General features: G+C 31.1%; 2 protein-coding genes across 2 annotated transcripts; one reads left to right on the top strand and one right to left on the bottom strand.

Moving 5' to 3' along the window:
• Positions 1 to 9,177: 9,177 nt before the first annotated feature.
• LOC123698252 lies at positions 9,178 to 13,022 on the bottom strand. Its single transcript, XM_045644831.1, has 2 exons — positions 13,004 to 13,022; positions 9,178 to 9,899 (listed from the first exon to the last, which is right to left on the bottom strand). Exons 1-2 carry the CDS (start codon positions 13,020 to 13,022, stop codon positions 9,178 to 9,180), a joined length of 741 nt encoding a protein of 246 aa, XP_045500787.1.
• A 7,324-nt stretch (positions 13,023 to 20,346) lies between these two features.
• On the top strand, positions 20,347 to 22,725 carry LOC123698251 (catalase-like). The gene is made up of 2 exons (XM_045644830.1): positions 20,347 to 20,466; positions 21,289 to 22,725. The coding sequence occupies exons 1-2, from the start codon at positions 20,347 to 20,349 to the stop codon at positions 22,723 to 22,725; spliced, it is 1,557 nt and encodes a 518-aa protein (XP_045500786.1).
• The last annotated feature ends 394 nt before the right edge of the window (positions 22,726 to 23,119 follow it).

Here is a 23,119-nt window from a genome sequence, read left to right as displayed (position 1 = left end):
GATTTGAGCCTGATATTTCAAAGGCCTTATTATTTATATTTATGTTTTATTTGCAATTACGTTCTTTATTGGGTTCAAAGAGAGAAAATCAATGATAGTTCGTTTAAATATAATACAAACTATTATGTATATTTTTTTAATGAGATATGTATCATGAAATTATTATAATTATTAGTAAAAGCTAAATCAAGATATTTCATAAAAAGTCTCAATTGAATTTCTATTGAATAAGCTGTGATAAGTAAAAACAAGAGCAAAATATATATATTCAGTAAAATAATAAAATATTGCCTCTTCTTAGGAAACTAGAGCGGCTATTAGCGCGGCCCCGCGAACGGTCAAGTGTGAGTTCTCACCTCGATTTCACTCGTTTACGAAATTATGTAAAACGGGGATTAACTTATGATTCAACGTTTAAAGTTGTGAAAGTAACCCCTGTTTGTTAAGCTTTGGTTTCACTGTTTTGAATAACTTTGTACGTAAGGCTTTAGTCTGATAATTGTTATTTTTCATGTTCTTTCAAATGTTACATTTTGTTTCTTAATTGCTCTGTAAAAATCACCCAGAATATGATACATTTAATTGTTTATGCCATTATATTATTGCACGTTATATAAATAAGACCATTTAAAACGTCAATCCCTGTACTCAGGTGAAGCACTCAGCAACAGGCATTAAATTCACATTTATATAAAAACCCACATAACGTAACAAAGCAAAACAATCCCATTTTATCATAAAAACACAATTAAAAACGAAAGTGAAATATTTCAACGATGTTACAAAGCCCGCCAAAATCCCGGCACAGTATAGCGAAACAGTTTGAAAGGAATTTTTAATGCAACCTTTTATTTCATGGATCTTCATTGTAATTCGTTACCCTGCCATTCACGACACTCGATTTATCGGCTGACGAATGACCGGTCGCAGGTGCGTAACCGGCCTAATGCGCGACCTGTATCTATTGTGGACTGTATTCTAAATGATGTAGGTACAAATTCGCTTGGCTGGCAGAGAAGTATTTTGTAGGATTTCAGTAACAAGTTGATATAGAGCGATTGACACAAGTATGCGGGCTGGGACGGGTATGTTGTTATATTTATTTATGCAAGGGTGTGTGCAAAGTGGTGAGGCGGGTTAGGATTAAGAAAAGGGCAGAAGTAAATATTATTTTCAAAATTACCAGCTAGAAGTAGGTAATAGGTCTTCTGAATGTTGTTATAAGTCTGATATGGAAATGACTGAATTTAATATTCAGTAGTTAAAATAAAAAAATCAATTTTTAGAAAAAAAAAAATATTATGAATCATAATATCGAATGTATGTAATTACTCATATAAAAACTAAGTGCTGTGAATACCTTAGCTAAAGTTTATATTTGTCATATTGTGTATTTTAATTGACAATAAATATTAAATAATATTACATATGCAAAAAATAAATTCATTTTTCCTAATAGAAGTTTATGTATTACCATGTTAAACAAGCCTTTACGTCGATACGTGGGACGATACAAATTTCTAAATAAGGAATTCCTTTTTCGCCGCATTTTATTTATTTGTCCCTCGCAACCTCTCAACGACGTCGAGAATTCGTAAACCTTATTTTAATATTTTATTAAATAACCTCATTTTTGGATATTGATAAGCTCAGTATCGAAAGAAAGAACATTTTGAGTATGATTTTTATATTTTTATCAGTACAAATCAAATTAATAAAGTGTTTACTCTTTGTTCGAAGTACATTGTTGATTCTGAGTTTGTAAGCTGTATTAGAATAAAAGGATTGATGTATATTAGTGAATAATTATTTTACTATAGATTTTCCTTATTAAAATAACAATAGCAAAATGCTAATAATACCTATCGCTACATAAACACTCGAAACTGTGTGATGCGTTTATTAAAAGAAAATTTCACGGAAGTATCTCCTTCTCACGAACCCAACCTCGCATCAGCAAATCAAAAAAGGTTCATAGTTTTATTAGCCCATAAACAAATACTGAACCGAATGAGGGTAGTGTCACAAACGAGCGAGGATATGATAATATGATAAGCGCTATCAGAAACACGTGTTGTGACGTCATACCTTCCTAAATCCTTCAATCTTTCTTTTATTTGTCTTACGATGTGGCCAAGTTACGAGCGCTTGTTATCTTCCCTTCTTTATAAGCTTATGTAGATTGTATTTTTATGGATTAGGTCTTAGGATAAGTGGGGATTTGAAATAATATAATGATTGTATTTCACATTTATTTAATTTCTTTGAGTGTACCGTGAATACCCTTTGAATACCTATACCGTTTTAACTTTAACGAAAAAAGATTCATTCTTTTTTTTCACTGTCAGCGATGGCAAGCGCTACGTCGTTCATCCATTTTTTTCAGAGACAGATAAGGTTCTACCTAACTGTCTATCAAAGAGCAAATAAAATTAATTTCAAGATTTATAATGTTTATAATATCTATGATTCGCCTAATTCCATATTAATGACAGCCTTTGCTTCTAGAAATTTCTTTCAAACAAGTTCAGTATTAAATCTTGCACCACGCTCTTCAGGGCTGAGCGCCGCTCATTAAATTTATGGCGGTTACCTTCGCATTCCAGAGATTTATGAAACGGCCCATCGACGACACGCGCAACTTACACTTTTTGCGTCCCCCCCCCTCTCTCCCTTCCCTCCACTCGTCTCTAATGTGCCTACCCGAGGGCTACAGCTATGAGCGAACGAACTGTGAGATTTTTCGATTATAGTAATGTAGGACAATGTTGATTGACTGGATGAAACTCTTCATATTTTGTTGGAAATGATTTGGGATTTAACAAATCGAAGTCACCGTAATAAATTGCTGTGCACCAAAAACATTTCATTTTCAGAAATGTGTCGCTACAGGATTTTCAAGTAAAATTATTCCTGTACATACGACGTCTTCTAGCAGTGATTTTTCAAAAGATTTTCAAATATTTTATAATTTATGAAATCATTGAATTATTAAAATTTACCATTTTATTGTGTCGTAGAAGCGTTTCAGAGAACAATTTGCACTTAGCAGAAGCGCAAAATCCTCACCATTCTGTAAGCAATTCAGATTTTCTTTCTTCATTTTATTTAACTGTTTAACTTGCGAATTTTATGCTAGCCATGCTCGATGTTATTTGTGATGTTATTATTATTTAATGCAAAAATGTCTAAATCTAATAATCATATGTAACCAAAACAATTTAGCTGACACTATTAATTGCTAAAACATCAAACGTAAGATGACGATTGTCATGAATTACAATTCAATAAAACCGGCCAAGTGCGAGTCGGGCTCGCGCACAAAGGGTTCCGTAGCAGCAAATATAATAAATTACAGTTAAATCAACCTATCTCAAAAACTATAAGAGATACTTTGATCAAACCAAAAATCGTTGAAAGAGTTAATTAGCATGCATCACCTCTATTTTTTTTAGAATTTTATACCCCGTAGTTATAAAAATAGAGGGGGGGGGGACATACTTTTTACGACTTTGAGAGCTGATATCTCAAAAACCGTTCACTTTAAGAAAAATGTTTTTTAGAAAACTTTATATCATTTTAAAAGACCTTTCCATTGATACCCCACACGGGTATGTACATCGAAAAAAAAAATTTCATCCCTCAGTTACATGTATGGGGGGCCCCACCCCCAATTCTTTTTTTTACTATTTAGTGTCATATTTTTGTAGCGGTTCATACAACACATATTCCCATCAAATTTCATCACTGTAATACTTATAGTTTCCGAGTAAATCGGCTGTGACAGACGGACAGACGGACAGACGGACAGACGGACATGACGAAACTATAAGGGTTCCGTTTTTGCCATTTTGGCTACGGAACCCTAAAAAGGATATTGCGATTTCGAATCAACATAACAAAGGCACAAACCATTTGAATATGAACAGTGTGATAATATCTTTAAAGTATTCTGTATCTGTGACACGGTTATAAGTTAAACACAAAGGGATTTCGCGATGTATAGTAATGAATATTTTATTGCGCTCACAGAGGGATTTTAACTTGTTGCTTAGATTTCATTTTAGTGCTTTAACACAATGTTTTTGGTGACTACAGGGATGAGTTTAACTACTTATTAATCTGCAGAGTATTGTACCATTGTTCAGTTATAAAAATTAAAACAGATATTGTACTATATTGTTTAGTTATTTAAAATAAATGCAATCACAAAATATTATATTCTTATTCTTATTTACTCAAATATTACAATTAAATTGATTATTTTTAAAATTACTCAACTGGTAAAAGTTTAAAATATTATGTTATGAATTGATTTATGGTTAAAAGAAGAAAACGTATAATGTAGAGGTGATTACAGTATTAAACAAATTATAAAAACCAATCTTATTTTTATACACCTCAAGAAAAAACTATTTGAGAATAGAGTACTGCAGAGAACCCAAAGTTGATTGCTTTGGAAACTTTAATGAGCTCGTTTTGATTCGCAACTTCTGACGACCGACTCTTTTGAAATCTTTTGAATTTTTCATGTCCCCAGTTATTTAAACATCAACATCTTATTCCATAATTTTAGTAGACGATTCTTGCTCGAAATGTTGGACATTTTTACAGCGAGCAGTCTTAAGCAAAATGCATTTTAAGATTTTTTTTTTTTTGGTTTATAATGGTAATTTTTTGCAATGGTAATTTTTTGGTTTATAGAGAAATGTACCTTGTAGTGTTTTATACATGTTACGGAACAATTTTGTTCATAATTCAGAAGCAACTTTGAATACAAGACAGTGTTCTATTCATTTTAATGATAGTTTTTAGTAGCCTGTGTTAGTAGCAGATAATATGTGATGTATCCTATTCATTCAAGTAATTCGTATTCGTTATTATTCGATAAAGCATGATCGTAATATATTATTCTCTTTATAACAAACTATATGCTAATCACAGTTTCGTCAACGGTATACATTTAATTCTATATGCCATTTTTGTGTAGGTATGGGATTTCAACAAATAGTAAATCTAATAATGAAACTACTACCTACTTTAACAATTAATAGTTAAATTCATATTCTATAAAGTTATATTAAACCTTCTAACTAACATTATAAAGATAGATGTTGGTAGATTAAAATTTTTAAAGCTTCAAAAATAATGGAACGGCACTTTCAAATTCAAACGCATTATCAAACTTAACCTCTATCTAGCTGAATACTTTGTGAAAGAAATTAATAATATTCATTTTAAAGAGAATGCAGGTAAATAAGTTGTCGCATTGCAGCAAAATAATATGATGCATGCGCTACTTGCATTTCGTATGACAATAATTCGTAGTGTGCACAGCTGGTTGCAGCCCGCGACTTCGTTCGTTTTATCCTCTATTTCACTCACTAAATATCAGTTTGCCTTTCATTATGTGCGTTTAAGTGTTGAGTAGGGTAACCATGACATAAATAATGAAGTATTTATTTAAACCCAATAAGACATGATAAAATATTTTTAAGCGTTGTAATTTGTTGCGTAATTTAATAATTGCAGCGATATACATAGTTTTATTTTGCAACGATTTTTTTGATAAATACGTATCCTCTATATATATCTTACATAATTATATTATAACGTTATTACAATACTAAAATTGAACACCTTGTTGTATACCTTTCTTTAAAAAAACGGCATGGATTGGGACGGCACTTAGTTGTTTCTGCATATGTTTAATTAGAAAACATCTTCACTTACTGTACGTAATAACCAAATTTCTGTCAAGAGTACAAAAAAGGAACTAAAATCCCACAAAAACAGGTTTTATAGTCCCCAAGAGGCTCTGAGCGACTGGAGGAGGCTCCAGAGTGAGCAGATGCGAATTGGAGCAGAGTTTTTTAATTAAACCGAATGTATCTTGATCCTCGCCGTCAACCATACGCTGTATAAACGATGCGGAATGTAAAAATAAACAGCTTCATTTAAATATATTAAATGTCTATTTTTTCTGTTACAGGGATTCGTCAACGTTGTGCAGCTGGCTGAAGATATTTCTTATGCTGTCTACGAATTGGGAATTGATATAACGTACTAAAAAGGCCAGAAACATTCATCATCATCATAGTAGTAACTATAATTCTATAAAGTGGTCACCCATAGGCCATAACTATATTCACAGCGCTAAAAACTTCTTAGTTCGTAGATTTTACTACATATTAAGAGCATCATCAGAGCTTTAACTAGAAATCACCCAACGAAAACAAATATGTTTAGAGCCATATAACACAAGAATTAATAAAAATCTTCAAAAGTGAATTGTAAAATTCTTTTGAAATAAATATCTCTCTAAACCTAAAAATCTTACCAACACTTTCACTTCCATAAACAACACTAAGTTCCAAAAGCAAAAATCTCATTCATAATTTATGATTTTAATCCTTATAGAAGATCTATGTCAATCCAGTTGGAATAAATTCGAGCTGATAGTCAAATATGAAGCCACATGTACTTGAATCAATTTCTGTCCGTACCGAGAGTTGAGAATGTTCTATAGCTTTGTATAATTTACTTTGAGTAAATTTCGCGTCTAGTCGAGACCTTTTGAGTCATTAGGATCTCGTGCAACTTGGTAACAAAGGCTTCGATGTACCTACGGTTCATATTCAGCTTTTTATTTTGATATGACTGAAGGTATTAAGTTGTAGCTGTAAAATGAGGAAGGGAAGGTTATGACTCGGAAGGCAAATGGAAGTTGATAATGAGATGCTATTATTTTATGTTTGTTATTTTAATTATTTTTTTATTTCCCTGTTATTTGCATAGAAATGCCACAGTATATAAATAAATGCGGTTAACCATTGGTTAATGTTTGCATCTTACTGCTAAGGATTTCAAAGTATTTAAAGATGAACCAAGTATAAAAATATAAAAATATAAAAATTATTAAAACTTCAAAACATAATTACGTCGTCCTAATTCGCAGTATCCTCGACAAAGCAAACCATTGAAAAAGGAATCGAAATTCGAAACCACGAACCGTGAAGCCATCGCCTTTGCTAGCAGCGCCTCATTATGGGCCCCTCGACGCGCCCTGATTGGCGGCGCGCAATTATACCAAGCCTGGTCACTAGCCATCACTTACTAGTTTCACTTTAGTGGCGGCTTCGTAAGTCCTGTGCGCTGTGGCTAATATTTTATGGACACTATAGCTATGCCCTCATTATATAGTCCTAAATCATACTATGCACTTAGGACTTTACTGCAATTATACCGATCCTTTCATCCTTGCCACTTGCTACCACTTAGGATGATACTTTATTGAAGCTGGGTTTTAAGATGAGTGGCCGATAAGACTTAGAAAGTAAAAATAAGTGTTATGATATCAATAAATACATTTTAAGTGTCTGTTTTCTAAAAACAATGCAAATTATAAATAAATAAAATAAAAAAAAATAAAAAATAAAAAAAATAAAAAAGCCTTTTTATTTCCTTAATTAAATATATAGTTTTACAAAAGTTTTACATTTATAGTGTTCAAGTAGATTATCTTAAGTTAAACAGTAAATACATAGCTTTTTATATTATTTGTTCAAGTAAATTATTCTAAGTTAAACAGTAGTACATAGCTTTTTATATTATTTGTTCAAGTAAATTATTCTAAGTTAAACAGTAGTACATAGCTTTTTATATTATTTGTTCAAGTAAATTATTCTAAGTTAAACAGTAGTACATAGCTTTTTATATTATTTGTTCAAGTAAATTATTCTAAGTTAAACAGTAAATACATAGTTTTTTATATTTGTTCAAGTAAATTATTCTAAGTTAAACAGTAAATACATAGTTTTTTATATTATTTGTTCAAGTAAATTATTCTAAGTTAAACAGTAAATACATAGTTTTTTATATTTGTTCAAGTAAATTATTCTAAGTTGAACAGTAAATACATAGTTTTTTATATTATTTGTTCAAGTAAATTATTCTAAGTTAAACAGTAAATACATAGTTTTTTATATTTGTTCAAGTAAATTATTCTAAGTTAAACAGTAAATACATAGTTTTTTATATTTGTTCAAGTAAATTATTCTAAGTTGAACAGTAAATACATAGTTTTTTATATTTGTTCAAGTAAATTATTCTAAGTTGAACAGTAAATACATAGTTTTTTATATTATTTGTTCAAGTAAATTATTCTAAGTTAAACAGTAAATACATAGTTTTTTATATTATTTGTTCAAGTAAATTATTCTAAGTTAAACAGTAAATACATAGTTTTTTATATTTGTTCAAGTAAATTATTCTAAGTTGAACAGTAAATACATAGTTTTTTATATTATTTGTTCAAGTAAATTATTCTAAGTTAAACAGTAAATACATAGTTTTTTATATTTGTTCAAGTAAATTATTCTAAGTTAAACAGTAAATACATAGTTTTTTATATTTGTTCAAGTAAATTATTCTAAGTTGAACAGTAAATACATAGTTTTTTATATTATTTGTTCAAGTAAATTATTCTAAGTTAAACAGTAAATACATAGTTTTTTATATTATTATTAAATTCTTATTGAAATGCTTAACTAATTAATCTTTATTAAGGACCTCTTAAGAGTAAAGGCCTCCTCCTGTTTTCTCCATTCTAGTCTGTCATTTGCTTTTTTCATCGAATTTTCTCCAGCTAGTTTCAGAATTTTTGCTGCATGGTATAAGAGTTTCTTGTAATTGTTCATAGAATTCTTTTATTTCTTGATCGGTAGCTTCTGAAGTCGGTGCATAGACTTGGATAATGGATAGAGCTGTATTATTATAATTTAAGTGTAGTGTGCATATCCTTTCATTTTTTGCAGTAAAGCATTCTATGTTATTTTTTAGGTGTTTTTTTATGAGGAATCCTACACCGTATTTGCCTTTAGTTTCGCCAAAGTGGCAGAATATATGGTCTTCAGTTTCTTCTATATTATAGCCTGTACGTCTAATTTCTGATAGACCAATGATATCATATTTAATAGTTGATATGGCGTGTTTGAACTCTAGTAGCCTTTCATATGATAGTAGTGATTTAGCGTTGTATGTACATATATGTATTGGATGGAGTGGAGGGTTGTGGTCTTTGACCCCCGCGGTGACCGGCCGTATTGGGGGACTTCGTTTATTTGTTTTTGTGTTATAAGTTTTTGTTTTACTTACGATAGGAGGAGGCGCTGGTTGTTAATCATTGTTTTGGTCATGGTTATCTTGCTGGTTTGATGGGCTATTCGTATTTTTACTTACTAAATAATTTAGCATACTAGGCTTAAGAACTCCCTCTGTATTAGCTGACCTTTGCAATGCACAGTGTGTTTTTTGTTTAATATTTCGTGTCTCTTGTGGTCTTCTATCTGTTATTTTATGAGGATTTGATGTATTAGTTTCTGGTGAAGCAGAGAACATTCTTTTTTTGTTATTATATGTTTCCGACTTGTTGTGGAGTATAATGAGTTTATCGTATTTAATGACAGCTTTATTTCCTTTTTCTTTTTCTATTTTAATTCTTTCCTGTAGCTCTTTTCTCTTTTCTAAAACATACTTTGGGTAGTCCTCTTTGATGTAGTACTCGGTGTTGTCTAATTTTCTTTTTTGCTTGAATATTTCTATCTTTCTACCAAGGGTTATAAAAGTTACTTTTACGGGTCTAGGTCCTTTTCCTTTTTTTCCTAATCGCAATATTTCTTGTATATCTCGTATTTCTAACTTTATACCAAAATGTTTTTCTATGAAGCCAATAAAAATATTCTCCAAATCCGAGTAAGATGATTCTTCTTCTTGTAGACCAAAGAATATGATGTTTCTTTGTCTTGCACATTTTTCCAGAAAATAAATCCTTTTTTCTTGGTTTTCAACTTTATCTTTGAGATGGTTATATTTTTCTTCCCAATCTTTAAATTTTTCTTCTAAAATGATATTAATATTTTTTGTAACATTTTCTGTAACATCTTTCCCGTTTTTAAAAATCGTTTTCTTTTGTTCGTCTAATTCATTTTGAATTTTGATAAGTGCTGACATAATTGCTTCCATAGTCAAACTTGACATAGATAATATGCTACCATAGATAATATTGCAAACTTTGTTTTTAATCTGTTACAGAAAATAAACTATGCTGACCTCTGTTGATGGGTGGCTAAATTAAATTAAGATGTTATTGTAGGAGTTTTTGAAAATATTGCCACTCACCGGTAGGTGTCGTTGTATTAAAGTCGGTAATTTGTAATGACTTTCACTTTTTGTTTGAGGTTAGAACTTATAAGGAACTTATGAAGATTGTCCAGAGTAACCACTTTCTGCGTTTATTTACCTTTCTTCGTTGGTTGATTCTTCTATTTAGTGTCATTCACCTTTTCTCCTTCAATTGTCTTGGTGGAATTTGGATGGTAGATCAAATACGTTGGCGTTTATTTTGATCAATGATCGATCGATGTTTTTAGTATTAATATGGCACAATCACTGCAGTTAATGATAATCCCGGTGTCTTGCAACTAATTCTACACAATCGTTGTTATTTTAAGTGCAATACTTCGTTTTTTTATTAAAAAACAAATAAAAACTGCGGAGCTGATGTAAACAAGAGGACAACAGCGCCATCCTCTCCTGTTGTATCTGTAATGCAAATTATAACATGTATCAAATAAAATAAAATTTTATTTACTGGCCTCAATATTGCTACAGTCTGATAATTATGTAATGTTCCACATTACTTATGGTGTAACTTAATTAAATATTTTGTACAACATCCTCATTTTTACCTTAATAAATGTGTATCATGATTTCACCACCTGAAAATTTGTTTAGATAACAACCCAGCACCACAGTTTGTCCCAGAACTTAGCCACTTACTGCAAGCATATCAGCTGAAACTTGTATCTCCTCCGTTCCTACAGCGGCGCGCTAAATCTTGGTGTCATCGCTCTGGCTCAGAATTTATCGAGAGCCGCTGAAAGGTTTTGTTATCGCGTGATATATGGAGTTATAATGCTAGTTTAAGTTTATGTGATGGCGCTTCTTGTGTGTTTACTGATCGGTAGTTAGTGCTGAGATATTAAAAGTGATATTAATATCTCAGCACTAACTACCTTTGATTATAACACTTTGTCTTGAAAGTAAACATAGTAAGTAAACTGCTCAAATTAACTACGTTTATTGATGAAATTAAACTGCTCTTGACTGTACTTAACTTTGAAGCAATGTGACATATTATTTTGAATTGTTGTATATTGTATATAACATACAAGTATTTTAATCTATACTTAATATTATAAAGCTGAAGAGTTTGTTTGTTTGTTTCTTCTCAGGAACAACTGGTCCGATTTGAAAAATTATTTCGGTGTTAGATAGCCCATTTATCGAGGAAGGCTCTATTATAATATCATCGTACGAAGACCAACAAGAGCGGAGCAATGTGTTTGTAACCGCAGTTCACATATAAACCTAATTAAATAAATAAACTTTACAAAATTCTCAACTTTATAAAATGTTATTATCTATGTAATGTAATGTATGTCTTTTATAATATTAAAAAGAAACTTGAATCTTTTGTTAAGTAATCAAAAAAAGTTAAGATTTATTCAAAATTTAAACGACATCCATTATCTTATCAGGAAATTAACAAAATATAAAAAATCTCTTACTGAATGATATAAACGTTCAAAACAGAATCGCCCCAACACTAAGTTCTTCAATATTTCAAAAAAGTAATTAAGATAATTATGAAGTAGTCTTTTAACAAAATGATTTAAAGCTTCCTTCCGCGAACTTTTTCTGCTTTTCTCGAGAACTGCGAAAATATGAGAGATCTCCGATCTATTTTATTTCACAGACTTTGGTTCCGTAACTTTTCAATTAGTTTTTAACTGTTGAAGAAATTGCTATTGGAATATTTTAAATCGTTTGATGTTCCTTGTTACAGCTAAATTATTCATTTTTACAATCTTCATTTTCGTTTAAAGACTCTACATTTTATACTTTTATAGGTTTTTAGTTTATTTTTTGCAATACACTAATTTTTAGAGATAATTATGTTGCAAAACTGTTTATCAAGGCCGGGATTTTCCTATCCAGCGCTTAAAATAATACAAAGTAATTCTAATTAATATCTTAATTTTTTCCATTATTGATGGAATTTATTTCAATAAGTTATGAACTTATGTACCATAAATACGACAAAGCATATATTCACAAAAACACGACGATCATACTCGATATATACATATACATTATACATATTATACATACACGATATACATACACGATAATTTTTATAACAAATAACCATCTTGACACAAACATCTGCAATCATTCATTTGTAAGACGGTGTAACTTTGATTGTGGGTCCCTCTAATTCAGAAATATGACCCCAAATGGGAACATAACTCAATGAAGCGTCTGCAATCTCAGTTAAATCTACCTTCCAGTACATTAAGTAAGATAAATAACTTGTTACACAAACCAATATATTGTAACGTTGAAATATTGTTTGTATAATCTCAATTTTTTTGAGTTTTTTGTGTTTCTCTTTCATCGGATTGAGATTTTTCAGTCCTAAATAAACGGTTTTGGACAACTATCACTATAATTGGAATTATTTATTATTTGAAAACCAATCACATTGACAAACATTTTTAATTATATTATTTTTTCAACCACACTTTTAATTTATTTGACAATGTCTGTATCGTTTTCCAAATAAAATATAGGTACCTACATAATATTATTATTATTAACAAGCTCTTTTAAATCGACATAATACATTTTATATTACTATCCACGACATCGTCTTTTTAAATGAATCTAATATCTGCATATGTAATGGAAAAATAAGGTACTTATAGCAATACATATAGCTGCAAAGTGCAAGCCAACAATGAACCCACATAGCCTTGCCTTGCCCCGCGGCGCCGCGCGCCGGCTGATTGCAGCCGCTCCGAATTACACCAATTACGAGCCAATTTACATCCCATGTAAGACTCGCCGCAATATCATGGATACAATGTTATACAAGTACCTTCTGATTTCATAATCATGTTTTAATTTATTTTATAGATAATTTTGATAATCCTTTTTATATAAAAATCTGTTTGAAAAATACATATAATATAAAGTTTATCATAATGTAAAGTATGGTTCTTGTTAAAGAAGCCGTTATCTTATATGGAATGCATTTATCGATGAATGTATCGGAATAATATAGCATTATAATATGTAGATATACTATTGTATTTATTATGTATTTAATAATACTAGTAAATAGAATATATCTGTATTTACAGAACCTTAATTTAGTACCTGACTTAAATCGTAAGTCAAAGTAATTTTCCAAGCTTTCACTTTAGCTCGTAAATTCTCTACTGTAACAAGTTTTGTAAACCAAAATAGACTAAAATACATATAAATCGAGTACACTAATGAAGCCGCTTCAACGGTCTCTAAATTTCGCCAATATTCAAATACTAAGTAGGTCAATTATAAGCTATTGTAAGTGAAGTTAAGTGAACCACGTGCGCTGCAGCGCTGCGGTCAGCGCTTTCCGTTATTTCGAGAAGTGCAGTCCAACTTCGTAGCTTCAGTTTCAGATTTAAGCGTGTGTTAATCGGTGTTTGATTCCAGTTTAAGCCATTTAAATGGGTGCTGAGCTAAGCGATTTGTGGCCGAGAGGATTTAATTAAAACTGCAGCGGTTACTGGTCGACCGCGGCTTTATTGGCAATTAGATTGACAATCACAATGTCGATAATGCTTAGCTTTTGAATAGTTTATAATTGTTAGTATTAGATGAGTAGGTACGGAAGTAATTACGTAGATATTCCGAGGATCGGTCGAGAGATTCAATTTATCGTACGAATTGTCCTTTATAAGTGTGATGGAGCATGCCAGTGAATAAGAATGGTACATGATCGTTTGAAATTTGTTTTATAAACTATAAGATAGCTAAGAAAAATGAAGCTTCGGGTTACAATAGATTTTCCACTTGAGAGGACAAACAGAATCATCCATCATGGTTATTGTTAAAGTATTATGTAAATATGTCGTAGTAAAGATTGAAATAAATGAGACGGAATTTTCTAAAACATTATATTTTAACCAAAACTCGATGTAGAGTTAGAGTACTTTATGAAAATAACATGATTTATGATTATATCCTTTGCACCTATTGCATATGCATACCTTTTAAAACGTTCTGTAAAGTATATTTATAAATACATCCATATATTATATACGAAAGTAAGTCTGTCTGTCTGTCTGTTACTCAATCACGCCTAAACTACTGAACCAATTTGCATGAAATTTGGTATGGAGATATTTTGATACCCGAGAAAGGACATAGGCTACCTTTTATTGCGAAATATGTACCACGGGCGAAGCGGACCTCTAGTAATTTATAAGTGAGCTAACACAGCAATTATATGCAGCAGATAAATTTGTGAAAATTTGCACTGGAAAATGACCTTCTTTCATAATGTTTATTTATTATCACATAATTAACAAGCTATATGAGTATCCGAGCAATTTGAATATCTTATGTGAGCATCTTATTCCACAAGGTGCTTGAAACTTCCACTCTATTGTGTGATGTTAGGATTCATTTTATCCCGACATCGATTTCAAAGCAGAGCAATCGACTAAAGGTGTTACAATTGGAATGATTAAAACAATTGTTATTACGCGTAATTGTGTTGTTGTGGCAATTCAAAGTGTTGTTGTAATTATAGGCTTGTTTGTACGAATATTCTGAGGTGAAGGTTTTTGATTACAAGTACAGTTTTGGATATTTGTTTTTAATTCCAGTTACAATGTAATTTCACTGTGACTGTGTTACAATAGCTAACGCGTGAGCATATAATTGATTAATTATTTTGAGTCTGAGAACTTATCCGTAAACAAACTCGATCAGTAAAACGAATCGAAGTAAAACTATATATAAATGAGGGTAGTTTTAAAGATATAATATGAACTTCATAAGGTCCAATTGGAGGAAAGCATCGATCCGATATTTTTTTAATTACTATAGCGGAAGTATGTAGCCTAGAATAGCAATTATAGCTGCAAAAGGACAGGAACAGCGAAGTAATTTATATTATTACAGATAAAATATCGATGTAATATTTAGCTTGTCGAAACATTTTTATTTACTACGATTCATAGAAATAAATATATTTTTCTTGAATCGAAATTACAAATAAGTAGATTAAAAACGCAATAAAGAGTCACTAATAGTATTACTTTATCGTCCGTAAAAGCCTTGATTACGCAGAACATTTCCCGGAACCGAGCCTTTGATTCTCAATAAATTTAAAACTCGGCATCCGGATGATCCGGGACTAAGTTTGGTTCATCGGTCCCTCGATTATCCGGGATCTACGACACGTTTATTCAATTAGACTTTCAAGTATTTAGTGAAATCCGCGCGAGTAATGGGAACGGTTGCGGGAAAAAAGTTTGGAGCGCGTACCGTAGCGCGTTCCGTAGCTCAGGTGCTACGGTGGTACGTATTGGCTACGTAATGATTTATGAATGGCGGTAGGTAGGTTTATCAGTGGTTATTAAAATTTTCGGTTAGAAAATAAACCTGCCTGTAATCTTATATAGTTTATTAGTTTGTCTTTCATAACAACAATACACCCGACTCTATTTCACGCATTAAACAGTAACTCATAGACCAAAACGAACAAACAATAACTACGCTAGTACATGTCAGCCTCAAATAATAGGTTCGACTTGGCCTTAAATCACCGTGAAGATATTTGGCAGCCACCGCCAGTTGGCAAGCTTCATGCTCCGAGCTCTGCTCCTACGTCGGGATTTCACGCAATTAAAATATTGTCCACTTGCATCCAGAACTCAATTACATGTGATGAACTTAAGGCGCTTGTTTGCTAACTGTCCTTAATTAATCTACTACTAAATGAGTCTATTTGCAATAAAACTATAAATGCTGTATATTTGTATACATTGGGTTTTGTTCAAGGCTTAAGTTATCGCCTTCAATATATTATTGTTTGATTCTTCAGTTATATGAGCATTAGTAAGACACACAGTCATATTATAATGACGACATAGACGATATACTATACTATACAATATATTATGTAAAGCAGCATATTATTTATGTATCTTTTAATACAATGCAAGAAGTTACTAATTTTAACATAAGAAAATAAAATATCACTTACATTATAATATTATGCATTTAAAAACAAACCTAATTTAAGTAAGCGCAATACACTTCAATTGTATTAACAGCTCATTATCATAAAGTACATTAATTATAACTTTAGCAAGAAGCACAATAATCATCGTCTCGAAACTCCGCCACAATATCAAAACGCGAAGTTTCTCCATTTTATAATTATTAGTCGCGAACATTCCGCGATTCACAACATCCACAAAATGTAGCGAGTCAATTAAATAAATTGTCTCGGATGATTCGTCAAACTTTGAAAATACAAGCTTTGTTCATGGAAAGTTATATATAAATAAGATATTGTGGAGTGTGCCGTCTGAAATAAATTGACTCACGTGCCACGTTTTGGAGTTGCTGGACATAATAAGACTTTAATTAAGCTTTTTAATGAGCTATTAAAGCTTAAATTCGATGATATTTAAAGCGTTAATGGATATTTCGTCAATTCCATCATAATTTGACTATAAATACATACATTTTAAGATGTACACTCTCATTACCACGAAAAAAATAATAATTAATAGATTCTAATTGCACCTGTCATGCTGATGATGCAGTATGTAATAGTTAGTAGGATAAAAAGCCCCCTAACAGTATACTCACAAATGTATCCTGCGCACATTTGAATAGATTATTACCATATTATTACATACAATATTCATATAACGACGTTCTTACACTTACGATATAGTAATATTCGTTCATTTCATAACACTGCAACATTTGTAGCAAGCTCGCGAAGACATGTTCCTTTAAAATTCCCGCCCGGTTATAGCCAATTGAGTTAGAGGTTCGTTAGAGTAGTTGAGATTCTGGTGCCCTCTCGCTACCTCTAGTAACTGCTGAGGTAATTCTGTTCAAAAGACAATGCGATATTTCCAATGATTTATAAATTTCTTTATAATTTAACGTTTTATAGAAACGACCTTATCAACAGCGGCTGTCCTTTTGGGTGTACTTTTTACTTTTCTTATCTGTAGGATACAAATAACTGCAAGAGTAATTAGTAAAGATTTCTAAATTGGTGCTTCATTTTTAACATAGGTACAGGTAGGCCTAAAAAGGTGTCAAATTCATATTGCTTTCTGATAATATGTGTATGGTATGTAATTAAATCTCTTTATAACTACAAGGAATATCATAATATTATTCTAGGATAATAGCAACGCCTATAAAAGCTATGATTTACGATATATTTGTTAATCTTATCACAAGAACACTGATATTCAGTCTTAAATCAAAGTTTAATTTTCTCTCAGCACAACACCAGCGTCGTCGCATTATTACATCATGTTATATTGTACTGTTGCTGTTTATGTTATAAGGAGTCAAATGTTATTACGTTGTGATTTTATGTGTCTTTTGTACTAGCTATTAATTTTATATGATAAATATATTAGGTATGATAAATATTGCAAGTGGACATTCAGTAGGAAATAAAACAGATGAATGGAACAGATTTAATAAAAAAAATTATAGATTGACAACACTGATGCATTTTAATTTAATAATATTAAATTCCTTTTTTATACTTTTATATTAGACTTAGGTATATAGCCAATACAAAATAAAATGAAAAGTATTGATGTGATATTAGGAAAACATATCACATCAATACTTTTTATTTTATTTTGACTTTACATTTTTATTTACTTTACTTTACTGGTAGACCCTTTTTTAATTATAATTATATATTTTTTTTATGCATAAAGACAATACATAGTCTTTATGCATTTATCAATGGGACCGATTGTAATTATTTCTCAGCGTGTGATCGAGTAACGAGCAGGCTCATTGAAATGCATCCCTCTCAATAAATTAAATAAACAACCCTCCATTGTGAGGAAATCGCTAGTTAAGATAAGGGAGGGATTTTTTAAAGGGTCTTTAGCTAACAATTGCAGGGATTGTAAAATAAATACGATAAGAGAACATTTTCATAATATTTATTTTGATAAGATTTTATCAAGAAATCGCTTATTTAAGTCTAGAATTTTTTTTATAAATTCTGTTATTACGTGTTTGTTATAACTATGTTCCTACAGTGAAACAATAAAAACTGAATTGAACTGTAGCTGAACTTGATTATATTAATTATTTTTCTAGTATCCCTACTACATAGATCACGTTTTGTATTGAAATACACTTGGAATAAGGAGGAATAAGGAGGACAATTATTATAATATAGTTGAGGACAACATCTCAAGTTTTCAAAAGGAAAATGCCCGTATTCACAATTTCATACAAATTGTATTAACCCAAAATAGCCCACCATGAAGAAAGCTTTAAACCGCTTATCAAATCAGCACGAGACATTAAACAAGCCGAACACTATCAGCAAATGGTTAAAATGCGGGTACTTGTAGAATTTGGCAACGGGCAAAGTAATTGAAATGGCGGACGACCCCGCAGTATACAAGTGTAGTGCCAAGAAATAAAAACTTCTTTATTTAGTGTCGTAGCTTTGACGATATGTGGGTAGTCTCGGATTTATATATAGTGTTGTTTTTATGTACTAACTTATATTAATGAAAATGTCTTCTTGCATGAATTCATTATTTTTATATTATGTTATAATATTTTTGCTGCTAAATTATAACGTTTGGAGCACTAGTTTATCTATATAGCTGGAATATCTAATAGAGCTGCTCTTGTTCATACTATTTACAAGTATTTAATAATTAAACACTATGAATGTACCTTGATTATTTAGTTGTCATAATATTATGAATACAGTGTCGTAGATATAGTATTTATGCCCACATTTTCGTTTAATTCAAGTCTCTCCCTGACGTAGAGCAAAATCTTATTTGATATAATAAAGCAAATAAGCCTCGAATACATTGCTATTTCATCAAACATAAAAATTAATGCTTTATCGTTACAAAATAATAAACTTCAATTTCTTCCAATATTTTATTGAGTTAATTATGTTTTAATTACCATTTTTAAATACCTAGCTACAATAATTACTATCTTCATATAAGCATTAATTGGCAGAATATTTAAGGGTCATTCCCCCGGGCTGCACTAATTGCCATCAATGTGACTAAAGAAAGGGCCCCATGCTTGTCAAATAAGATTTTAAATTGATTTTGACGGTGTAATCTTTAAGTATTTTGTATTAAAAACTAATTAAGACATACACTTTGTACTAAATTCCTAATTAATGATGAAATAAAAATATGGTTTTATGGTAATTAAATTATTATTCGTATTTTAATAATTGTCATGAGTTCGTGATTCGTCTGTATTTCTCTTATAAGAGAATATGATTTAAATAACTTTAATATAATATTTCCACTTTACACGCTGTTTATTTTATAATGGATTGTAATATATATCCATATGGACTTTAATAATCATGGTCACTTTAAAATACAATTAATATATTTAGTTATCTAGTAAGTTAAATATATAACTTAGTTTAATCTACCCTTTATGAGATAAATTTGCATAATAATCGACACTATAATTAATCAAATTTTGGAACATCGCATACCGATAGAAGTATAGTGTAATTACTAATTAAATGTAGCAAATGAAGATAAACTTATGAACAATTAAACATAAATTAGAACATCTAAATATAAAGGATGATGCTACAAGTCAGTTTAGTATATAAAAATAAGAAAAAATACTCTTTTGTCAAAAAGATCTGTTTTCTCGAAAAATAATTATTTTACAGGACATAACCTAAAAGGAATAAGGCTTAATTATAGTAATATTAAGTAGGTATTGTTAATTTTTCAGAAGCTATCACGAAGAGATTCTTCTGTTACACATAGTCAAAGTGCTTATTCAAATTCTCTACATTGGTAAGTAATCAATAGTAGATTTAATAATTAACTAATCCTTTTGAAATCTATACATATAATAAATCTATAGAAGCGTCAATTCTGTACTTTGAAAATATTGAAAAAATAAATAGCAGGGGGTGTTACTGGATCGATACCAAACCCAAATATGTGATTAAAAAATTTTTTGTCTGTAATGTACTTAACTATAATGAATTCAAATTTATTTAAACAAGTAAATTTGGTGTATGTATAGAACCGTATCTTATTTCATAAGAAGTACATCCTATATATTAACAGACAGTTTCAGCCGCTATATAAGCAAAAAATAATAATATTTTCCACACAATGGTAACGAACGTTTGTAATAATGAAACGCATTAGATTAATATGGCTGTGTTTAGTGTTGATGCTGAGTGGGTCTGCCCTTGCGGAGATAGCGCTTGATCCAGTTCGGGATCAAATCGAAATATATAGACAAAGAACTGCGGTGAGTATAACGTATTATAATAACCATTAGCTCTTACAACAGTTAGCTCACAGTTTGAGGAAATTCCCATGCGAATGTTATATTACATCGCGGAACAAGTAAAACATTTAAGTAAAGTTTTTTTTTACGAAGAATTATATTAAAAATAACGGAAAGAGAATAATTGATCAATTTTTTAAAATTAAATTACTAAATCCCATACGCTATAATTATGTAATCGTATATAAATTATCTGTTGTTTAAAAATAATTGGAAGAGAATAATTGATCATTATTATTAATTAAATTGCTTATTCCCATACGCTATAATATTATATAATCGTATATATTTATCAATAACGCACTATTAAAACAAACAAAGTATTAAATTAACACAATAATGGTGATAAGCCTATCGCTACTCTCTATATACGGTTGAAATGAAAAAAGAACACATTTAAAAAAATGACACCGTACAGAAATCAAATAAATGTATGTACCTACAAATAAATAGCTTGGCGATAATAATATGATGGTATGGGTATTCTCAATTCGGAGATAATTTATTTACTGACGAAAGAGAAGTTAGCGTCAAAATGATATTTTTTAAATACATCGCTGTTCCAAGTCTATGTAATGCTCATAGTTTGGTTGCATTTAGGGCAATTTCGAAGTTAGCAGGAGTAAATTGAGCAATAATAATTAAAACTTTTGATTAAACACGTTATTAGAAATAAGGAGGAACATTATTTTAATGCTTGACTTGCAAACAACGATAAATGCATTCATATTAATAATATTGTGTGCATGTGAAAAGTATAACATATTTAATTTTATATTTCAGGGAGCCAGCCTCCTCATGACCACGAGTAGCGGCGCGCCAGTGGAACGTCGCGACACCTCAACCTTGAACAAAAGACTCATTTACAACAACTACTTCATGGACTCCCTCTCCCATGTCACTCGTGAACGAATCCCAGAACGCGTCGTTCACTCTAAAGGAACGGGCGCATTTGGTTACTTAGAAGTTACACATAACGTCTCTCAATACACTAAAGCCGATTTTCTAAACGGAGTCGGAAAAAGAACGCCCATTGCAGTGAGATTTTCACCAACAGTCGTAGAAAGAGGAGGCAGCGACTTATTCAGAGGTGCGCGAGGATTCGCGGTTAAATTCTACACAAAAGAAGGAAATTTTGATATTGTCGGATTCAATACCCCTATGTTTGTTGCTAGGGATCCAATATTATTTACTACTTTCGTACGTGGGCAGAGAAGAAATCCGTCGACAGGTATCCGGGATAGCAATATGATGTGGGATTTTTTGACAATATACCCAGAGAGTTTAAGCCTATTTTTAATTATATCAGGAGATGATGGCGTACCTAAAGGGTACCGTCATATTCCTGGGTTTAGCATACACACATATCAGTTTCAGAATAAATTTGGCGAGATCTATTTTGCCAGATTACACATAACCCCCGATATTGGGAAAGCGAGTATAACCGCTGAAGAAGCTAGAGAGTTACAGGGCACTGATCCTGATGTGTTTACTAGAGATTTATATGAAGCTATCGCTTGCGGGAAAAAGGTCAGCTGGACCTTTAGTATACAGGTAATGAGTCTGAAACAAGCGCTAAATTTGAACATCGATGTCTTTGATTTAACTTTAGAAATTCCTGAAGATTTAGTCCCACTCGTTCCTGCGGGACGACTAGTACTTAATAGAAATCCAGTAAATCAGTTTGCAGAAATAGAACAACTTGCTTTCTGTCCTTGTAACCTCGTGCCAGGTATTGACGGAGCACCTGATAAGTTATTTGAAGCTCGATGTTTCGCATATAGAGATGCTCACCTTTATCGTTTAGGAGCTAACTTTAATAAAATTAAGGTTAATTGTCCATTCTATGCACACGCATATAACAGAGACGGTCGCGCTCCTGTGGGAGACAATGAACGGGATATACCAAATTATTATGAAAACTCTTTTAATGGACCCATGGCGTATAACGATACTTACAGATCGGAATTAATAGAAATTTTTGAGAAAGAACAAAACAATTTTGCACAAACAGCACGTATTTATCAAAATATGTCGAAAGGTGAAAAGGACCGCTTGATCAGCAATCTTTTGAACAGTTTAGGGCCCGCCCTACCGTCCCTGCATGTTAAAGCAGTGAAAATATTTAAGGAAATTGACCCAGAGCTCGGTGGCCGAGTGGAGCAAGGTTTACAAGAATATGAGAGAGAAGCTGCTTGCAGCCTACCATTTGAGAATTGATTATTATCAAAACAATGGTGTTAGATTTTTAAAATATGTATTAATTTCTTGTACATGTTGGTCATAGGTATTTTAGTTCTTAACAATGTTGCTCGTTTAAATATTATTTAATTTATACTAATCGTTACACTATTTTTATTGTGATAAAGATAAATTCAATCTCATTAACTACTCTTCATTTACTTTCCCATTTTCAACTGGCATCATAAATAGCATTGTTTTTCTTTATAATTTCATACGGAAATCCACATCCACAGACCACATTCCACATCTACCCTTAAGAATAATGTGACTATAAAAAATCATTTTAATTATGGCAGAAAAACAAATACATACTAAGCGTAATACTATGTTTAAAGTTTGTGAAAATAAAATTCATGTCTTTGCGATAAGA

This window comes from Colias croceus, chromosome 15 (assembly GCF_905220415.1).
Source record: "Colias croceus chromosome 15, ilColCroc2.1".
In the NCBI taxonomy this organism is placed as follows: domain Eukaryota; kingdom Metazoa; phylum Arthropoda; class Insecta; order Lepidoptera; family Pieridae; genus Colias; species Colias croceus.
This window is presented reverse-complemented; position numbering and strand designations above follow the sequence as displayed.

What these genes read in the sequence shown, in the direction of transcription:
- LOC123698251 (XM_045644830.1), top strand. Translation starts at nt 20,347, where the DNA reads ATGAAACGCATTAGATTAATATGGCTGTGTTTAGTGTTGATGCTGAGT. An exon ending in TATATAGACAAAGAACTGCG is followed by an intron (nt 20,467 to 21,288) that starts GTGAGTATAACG and finishes TTTATATTTCAG; the next exon opens with GGAGCCAGCCTCCTCATGAC.